The 8,775-nt window shown below is 40.4% G+C and overlaps 1 protein-coding gene across 2 annotated transcripts in view; it reads right to left on the bottom strand.

Moving 5' to 3' along the window:
- Positions 1-309: 309 nt before the first annotated feature.
- Positions 310-8,775, bottom strand: part of CDH6 (cadherin 6) — a 58,099-nt gene continuing 49,633 nt past the window's right edge. For both annotated transcript variants that reach the window (XM_040977654.1, XM_040977655.1), the window contains 4 exons: positions 7,019-7,140; positions 5,908-6,025; positions 5,511-5,762; positions 310-1,408 (listed from right to left, as the gene is read on the bottom strand). In XM_040977654.1, coding sequence (XP_040833588.1) covers positions 918-1,408; positions 5,511-5,762; positions 5,908-6,025; positions 7,019-7,140 — 983 coding nt within the window. In that variant the 3' untranslated portion in view covers positions 310-917. The remainder of the gene's footprint in view (positions 1,409-5,510; positions 5,763-5,907; positions 6,026-7,018; positions 7,141-8,775) is intronic.

Genomic DNA, 8,775 nt, shown 5'->3' with positions numbered 1-8,775 from the left:
TAAATTTGTCTCAGGAAAATTCCCTTATGATCTTAAACACACTCATTTGTCATTAACCTACTAGTAGTTGAAAGAATTTCAAGTGATCCATGATATATTTGGTGGCCAAAAGTTGAAGTATGCTAAATGTTTCCTTTGTTAATATTATTAGCTGTTCTCTTTCCCTTTCTAAAATATAACAGCAGACTTTTGCAAGTCTAATGTATAACAGATTATGACTTTGTAGCAAGAAATGAGGACTTGTTAAATTTTTGTTGTTGTCTTTCAATGTTACCAATCAGTTTGCTTGTACCTTTTTTTTTTAGGGGAATAGGAAGCTTAAACAGTGGTGATTTTGATGTTTGAAATGGTAGTTGGCGCCAGAAAGAGTTCTTGAAGAGCAAACAGGATGGGCAGATGTCACTTTAGGTTCTTTGTGACAGAAACACACACCCTCCCAGAGCTCATTCCAACCTTGCGAGCTGACACATCAGGAGCGACTCCACCGTTATCCCTCACTTATTTGTATTTCCCCAATAAAGCACACCCCCTTGTCCCATTGGCTTGTAGAATGTACAGTCAGAGCAGTTAGCTGACCTGAGTTGGAGTGTGTGAAACTCCAGGCCAGTGTTAATGAGCATGTTCTAAACCTGTCCCCAGACAGTACAGGAGAAGGCAGCTCCTTGGTCCCTCCTCCGGCTCGCACCTGTTGCACTGACTTGGTTAACAGGATGCACTAAAAAATAAAAATTTGCCTCGTGGAAGCTCATAAAAGTGTACTAGAAAAAAGTCTCTAACATTGGATCCGCGGGGACTGCAGCCATTGGCTTTTGGATCGGGCTGGAATAGAGAACCCTTCACAGAGTACTGGATAAATAGAAGGAAATAGCCATGTCACATATTTCAGTGTCGTACTGGAAAATGAAAAAGGCAACAGATTAGGAGTCTTTGTCACTGTCCACCCCTCCATACATATCTGCCAGCTTTTTGAATCGAGGGCCCCAGTCACTAAGATAATCATAGTCCTGGTCTCCATCTGTGGTCACCGACTCCAGCGAGCTCAGGGAATCGGCCACGGAGCCAGTGCCCTCATAGGCATAGGTGGCCAAGGAGTCGTAGGGCGGAGCGGTGGGGTCTGTGTCATTTTCCTTTAACCTTTGGTTAATGAAATCTCTGACGTCGGTGTTGTCACGTGCTGTTGGAGTCCGTCGGGGTAGAAAAAGGGTTTCGGGCACGATGTCCCTGCGTAATTTGTTGTCCTCTATGGCTTCGGGATTCCTCAGGGTACCGATATCAAAGGCCTGAGTGTCCTCTTCTCCACCACCTTCATCATTGTAGCTGACAATGTTATCTCTGATGTCCTCTTTGGAAATGATCAAAGGTTCTTTTTTTCTCTGCCGCCTCAGAGCTGCAAACAACACCACTGTCACTGGATGCAGAAAAACAAAACAGAAAGAGAAGGGAGAGTTAATTTGGCACCCAATTAATGTCAGCAAAAAAATACTGTGTTCAAATGTGAAGTTTTTCAAGTTTTCTAGAAAAGACAAACTCAACTTTGGTTTCTCTAAGGATGTACTTGCCTCCATCCATAATCAAAGGAGCAGCCGGAAGATGGAGTAAATATTTGCAGGAAGGTTATGATTTAGGTAGGGGATAAAACATTGTCACATTTGATCAGTAGTGTCTTTTTGCTTTGAATTGGCACATCCGTTTCAAGGTAAGGAAAAATCAAATCATAATAGAAAGCTCAGCTACAGTGAAAGTATCGTGAGAAGCGTGCAAATTATACTGAACACCTACAAAGCTCTGACACTGGTTATGAGGACAAGACTGGCACCTTGAGGGATGTGTGAGGGCTTTGCATAACTCCACACCTAAAATAACTTTTGCACTATGCTCTTTTTTTCCCCCTTTTTGTGACAAGTATAAAATTGGTTGAAAACTCAAAGTACAGATATTAATATTTACAAAGCACAGATGTGAGTATGAGCACATCTTTCCAACACATAAAGTAACATTACAGGTAATACTTAAATCCAGAAGGCAGTGAGAACTTTATTTTTCAAAGGTTCATGTTTTTTTTTTTATAAGTTTGTTGCCCCAAATGTTTGTTCTTTTTTTTTTTTTCTGCTCCTAACACAAATTAGAGGCAACTCAAGAGTTGTGTTGAAAGAATTCCTGATCTTTCGTCACAGTCAGTTTAGTATAACACCAAACACTATGCCACCGGTAGAAAGACATATCTGTCTACAGATGGGTGGATGTATGGTTGGGGAGATAAGAAAACAAAGCAACAGCTTCAAGTGAAAAAAGCCACCCAGGGCTGAAAATGCATTTATCCTAGGGAGTTTATCACAGGGAACACTAGTAACATCTTTTTACAATCTCCCCCATAAATGCCCCAAGGTTTATGAGCTGGAAAAACTGAATTATCACACCAAGAATCATAATAATGACTTCTTCATGGTGAGTGTATCTGTCTGCCTAATAGGCAGGTGTGTGCATTCTTACATATCTCCGTGTTACATTTCCGACATTAATGGTATGAATCATTCCAACTAGTTTCCTCTTGAGGACCTTCTGGGTGCCAAGTACTGTGTTCAGTGCTCCAATGTACTGAATCTCATTTAGTTATTCTAATAACTGTACAGAGAAGGTGCCATCATGTATAATGCCATTCCATTTAGGAGGAAATTGATGTTTAGAGATGTCATAAGTACAAGCAATGCAAATCCACGTTGGTCACTCTCAAATACCCACCCTCTTAAGGGACTTGCATCCTCAAAGCATGTTGCAGGCATATACTATTTCTGAAGGAAATGCAATTTTCCCATTGTGTTGAGTAATTATACACATTCTCTTTTGGTGCCAAAGAGTATCCTAACACCCCATTTGTCACATCCACTCAAGACATTCAAGAAAGAAACCCCATTTGTCACATCCACTCAAGACATTCAAGAAAGAAATGGCATTCTTTCAAGAAATGGTAGGTAGTGACCATTCTGTACCTTGTGTGGTTCTAGGCACCATCAATGGGAAACATGGAAAAAGAGCAAGTTGGTGGAGGGAGCAGTGGGATGGAGACATGAAATAAATGCCAGGTAAATAAGCAAGGAAAGTATTAGAAGATGGTGAGTGGAACATAAACAAGAAAGTAGGGAGGGTGGGGAGTGCTTCTGTGTGTGGTTGAGGGGATGATTATGCTGTTTGTGCAGAGTTTGCATCACCTGAGCAGAGTCAGGGAGAGTTATCCAAGAGCTTTCTGGAATGTGCCTGGCATGTTTGGGAAGAAGCCAGGATCCCTGCTGCTGGGTCAGAGGGAACTGGGCAGTGGTAGGGAGGAGAGAGGGGTTGCATCCCTGGCCCTTGGAGACTTCTGTGTACCACTCACCTTCTGCAGGGGAATGGGGGTTGGGGGACAGAGAACCACAGCCTTCCCTTCTGGTTCTGATGTGATGTATACATGTCTTAACTAGTGCTGCAACCCCTAGGCCAAATAGCTGTCCCTAAAGTTTACTTTTTATTTTTCTGTGAAATTCTTGAAATATCCTGGTAAATGTGAAAGTTTTGCAAATGTTAAGACACCAGGTAGACATGAAATGTAGTACTTTAATTGTATTATTATTTATTTTTTATAAAAACAAGATGCCACACAATCCACTTTTTTGACTCTATATTTTTTTCATATATCAATGTCTGTCTTCTCTTACAAATGCTCATATTTCTCTCTCTTTTCTTCAGTCATCCCATTCCAACTCTGGGCTCCCTTTCAGCCTTGGAAATTGCCCTACATTCTGTAAACTTACAACTCAGAGGAAAGGCCCATGTGGCAGAAGAGCAGGGCTTGGAACTTAGTTGTATCACCTGTTAGAATTGGCTGCATGGTTCTCTATCTTGGAGCCTCAGTTTGCATATTTAAGATGCAGATAAATATACACCAGATGGCTCTGAGGATTAGGCATGAAACAAAGCGTTCATACCTTAGTTGGACCTATAGTGTGAACTCAGTAAAAGGTTAAGTTCTGTTTTCCTCCTTTTTTATTAGGTACTGACTACCAAAGAGATGAGACAAGTTGTGAGAAGCATTGAGGCCAATTAGCAGGGATGAAGAGACAGTGAATTCATTGCAGGAGGGAAATAAAAGGGAAAGACAGAGTTGGTTGGGAGGAAGGGGGAAGATGATGAGGGGAAGAGTCACCTTTGTCAGATGAGACTCAACTCTCCTTCCATGGATCATCCATGGGGTCCATGGCTTCCATTTGGGAAAATCCCTGAAGATCCAGGGCTTCCAAAAAAGAACCATTTTGATCAAAAAGAACATTCATATGCTCCTCTTCCAAAAGAATTTTTACAGACTCACACCATTAGAAACACTGATTTGTCTTTGCACACTGTCAGTTTTTATTTAACCTCGTATCTTAAAATACTTTCCCCAAATCTTAGTTGACAAAAAGAATCACAGTTCTCCAGTTGAGTTTCAAGGTGTCTGCTATAATTAGCAAGGTTGATTGGGAATGTGACGTTCTCGAGCAGGGATCCCTTGGTATTCATTCTTTTCTTGGTGAAATGAAGGTCCTCTTCGACTTTTCTGAGAGTTATTCTGTCTTTATTGCCTTTTGGAAAAAGTTTTCTTCTTTGTCATCTAAGTTAACTTTAATATCTTACTTTTTTTCTTTTCCTTTGAATAGGCATGCTTTGCAGATCTTGCTTTTATTTTTGAAAGGACTGTATTATTAAGTTACATTTTGATTTCTCAGTTCACAATGGTCAAGGGCCTTTTGAGCAATTAAGAGTTCAATTTGTAAGCTTAATTAGTTGGCTGGGGATAGAAATTTCATTGAATCATTTCATTTTTTATTACATTCATTTCTTTGGGGTCCCAGATTTATTTCTCTAATCACAGGTATTTTGTATGAGAGTCCAAGATATGAGTATAATAGACATTATGTGGTAATCAGCGAACAGTGGTTTCTTATTAGTAGACTTGAAGTAGATAGATTAAAATAAATTTGCCAGGCTAAAGAGCATTTCATAGCTTACTTTCCTGCAGGAGAGAGAAAAAGTCAATATACTCCTCTTCCTACTTTCCTATTGATCTTGAAACTTTACCTTTGTAGAAAGGGCTTCTTCATAAGTCTCCATGCTGGACAACTTTCACTCTTTAAAATTTAACAATGTTTGCTAAGTTAAATGTTAAACAACAAACAAAATGAAAAGGACATATTTATATTGTTCTCAAATCCTTTTGAGATTCACTCCCAGACTGATACACGAAAGTTTCTTTGGGTAGGATGATTCCAAAGGCAAGCAAAAACAGGTAAGGTCCACATCTGTTCATTCTCCAAAGCCATTTTTTTTTTCCAAGAAAGAAATAAGTTCATCATTGAACAATATAGATTCTCAGCATTTGACACTACTCACCTAGATCAGGCTGTAAGCCTTAATGGGGGAGGCAGAAAAATCTAGAGTGTCACAGTAACAGTGGGTGCCCCTTCCCATGGAGAGATAGGATGCAGGGAGAAGCAGTTTACCTAGTAGGATCACGATGCACAGAAGGATGGCAACCAGAGCCCCCGTGCTCAGTCCCGTGGGGTGGATGAGGGCCTCAGCATGGCAGGACTGCATGTTCCCGTGGTGGTCACATGCACAGACCCGGACAGTCACTGTCCCAGTGCTGCTTTGAACTGGGTAGTCGTTGTCCGAAATGACCACAGGCAGCAGGTAGGTGCTCATCTCGTGTCTGTTATAGCCATTTTTCCGAGTTAGGATTCCTGCAGTGTTGTCTGGAACCGGAAAGCAAATTGGTAAATATGTGCGAACATGGCATTGTATATTGGACCCGTTGCTCTAGGGAATGTTTGTTTATACACACACATACAGGTGTTGATCTAGCTGTACAGAGAGCAGAGGTAACGTGAGCTTCTTTACCTTTGTTGTCTCGAATGGTAAAGTTTGAACCAGCAGCTGCTTCAGGGGCCAAAGAGAATGAGAATTGGTGCCCACTGAATGGGTCATCCTTGTCAACAGCACGGAGGGTCTGAATCAACTACAAAAAAGCCATAAAGCTGTGATCAAACTTTGCGAACTCAACAATATTTCTTAAATAGTTTTCCAGCAAATGACTTGACTGAAGAGTGTTAGTTGTAATGAAAGATGATAGCCTTTGAAACAATACAATGAATCTGCTCTATCAGTAAGCCTATGGATCAGGAAGTTACATACAAAGCAATAACCCTTTGTTGTACAGGAGTGCCCGGTGTGACCATCAAAAATGTCTTCAAATGTTCCTAAAGATTGCTGGGGAACGAAATCGCTGTGGTGGAGAAACATGACCCTAGAGGGATTCAAGACTATAAAACATTGTGACAATCTGTGATAGCTTTGCCAATTAACAAAACAGAGGCACCTCTTGGACAGCCTGCCCAGAAGAGCAATCTTGGCATAAGCATAAATTATCAGATGGCAAAAAAGCTAAAGAGCAAATGAAAATTCCAAACACAGTTAACTTTGGCTTCCCATTCGCTTATACACTTTGGTAGCGCATATGCTGTGACATAATTTTTATATCACTGGCAGCAAGGACTTATTTCAGGTAGGGACAAATGTGTAAGATAGTAAAACATTCATGAATTTGTATTACTTGTACAGATGGGCCATGTAAATAAGTGAAACTGAATTATAGGCAATTGCAAAATATATTCTAGTTATTACTCTCAAGTACATATGGTAATTAAGCTATCTGTTCACCAATAAGGATTTTTCCAGTAAAGCTGAGACTAATGTATTTTAATGAAAAGTTAAGAAGAATTTGGAATTGGTATCTGTCTTGGAGACTGATGAGCTTGCAGTGCTTAAAAACTGTTTGCCCTCTTATACAAGTTAAACACTCGTGCTGGCTCTTATTTATCGTATTCATTTTCTTAGCATCCCCTTCATAGATAATTCAAAACTAGTTCTCAGTTCTGTGTATCATCTGAGTCCTTAGCAGGGATAAGTTAACCCGACTCTGACCATGAACATGCCTGTCTGGGAGACTTACCTGGTCTGCCTTGGCTTTTTCACAAACAAAGGTTTCGTAGAACTCAGCAAATTCTGGGGCGTTGTCATTCACGTCTAGAACTTTAATGTAGAGAGGTACTCGGCTGCTCTGCTTTGGGTTATCTATCACATGCCAAAAGAAACACATAAGCATCTCTGTATGTTAACTGCCTGTGTCCTTGAAACAACATTCATTCACTCATGCCCAATTTCCAAAAGCTGCTGCAAATAATACAGGACATTAAGTAGCCATGTGGTGGCAAAAAAAAAAAAATTAGATTATTTGATACTTCTGGAGTTGGATACACCTACAGAAATGTCCAGAAAACAAAACTCCTCATGTTGATATCCTACAACTGCATAATAAGCCCTGAAGTAACACCAAGTCAAAAAGGGATTGTTGGGGGTAGGTTTTTAAGGAAGCAGGCACATGAAAAAAAATATGGCCAAAAGGAAAAAAAAGTAGGGAACAAATGACCCAGCAGGAGATCAAAGCATGGTTTTCCAGTCTGAGTAGTGAATAAGCAAGTGCTGGGTACTATGCTGAGTGCTTTGTTGTACTGTCTTAATGAACCCTGACAGAATTCTAAGGTTGACAGTTACTATCCCAACTTTTTATATGAGAAAACTGAGGCAAAAAGTTCAGGTATCTGCGCTCATAGAGTTAATGTGGGGTGTTAGCTAGATCTGTCTGACTCCAACACCCTGGCGTTCGCCCAAAATAATAATTCAAGGGTACTTCCAAAAGTTCCTAAAAGAAAATTTCCAGGAAAAGTTCATTTTTTTTTGTAAGAAAATAAACACAAGTTTTGATTTCAGTTTTCCACAGACTTTGAAGTCTGCTTATATCAGTGGAAGAACCGAGATGAGAAAGTGGTCTTCTGTGCTAATCTCCTGGGTTGCCTGAGATATAAGAAAGAGACCTTGGAATCACTCCTCTCCGTGCTCTTCACTTACTCTACTCATGTGTTTCTTCACTTGATAAATATTTAAATGCTTTCAAGCAGTCAGCTCCGTTTGCCCCAGCATTCAGAGCCTGACAGAAGACTTTTTCTCCTAGAAAATGAATCAGTTTCTATGCTGCAAGTTCACTCCTGAAATGGAACACAGGGACTAATGAAATTGTTATTGTGCAGTAATTTTAGATATTACTCCATAAGGTATTTTAATAATAGAATCTAGCTAGTGATCATCTAATGCCCATTATGTGCTGGCCAATAGTTGAAGTGCGGTGACCACAGGGAACACAGCAAAAACACATTGCTCCAGGAGCTTTGCTCTTCTGGGAGTAGACAAACTGGAGTCACAGAGATGCACAGTAAACAAAGGTACATGATGCAGAGACATCAAAAAAGAAAAACAGGCTTGAGAGAGACAGGTGCTGTGATGAATGGGATGTGTACAGATGATCTCTCTGATAAGCATTTGGCTCAGCCAGAGACATAGATGTAGAGAAAGACAGAGTCTGGTGAGTATTTCTGGCTCTTCAGGTAGAGGAACAGCAAGTGGAAAGGCCTGGGGAGGGAGTGCGCTGGCGTTACGCAAGCTCTGGATTCAGTGACATCAGAGGCCCCTTGCAGGTTTGACAATAGGACTCCTAAGAGCTCTTGCATCTGTAATTCTAAAGTTAGAGCTGCTGAATATGAACTTTTAAAAGGTCTTAGTTCTGGGATTCAGTTGCACAGAAGAGAAACTACAGATAATGTTAATGTAGTGTGTATTTCTGTATTTGAAAGAACCAGAGGACAGAATTTTGTG

Source organism: Ochotona curzoniae, unplaced genomic scaffold (assembly GCF_017591425.1).
Source record: "Ochotona curzoniae isolate NIBS_2020 unplaced genomic scaffold, NIBS_Ocur_1.0 contig_2754, whole genome shotgun sequence".
In the NCBI taxonomy this organism is placed as follows: Eukaryota; Metazoa; Chordata; class Mammalia; order Lagomorpha; family Ochotonidae; genus Ochotona; species Ochotona curzoniae.
Note: the sequence above shows the minus strand (reverse complement) of the source record. Positions and strands in the feature narration are given on the sequence as shown.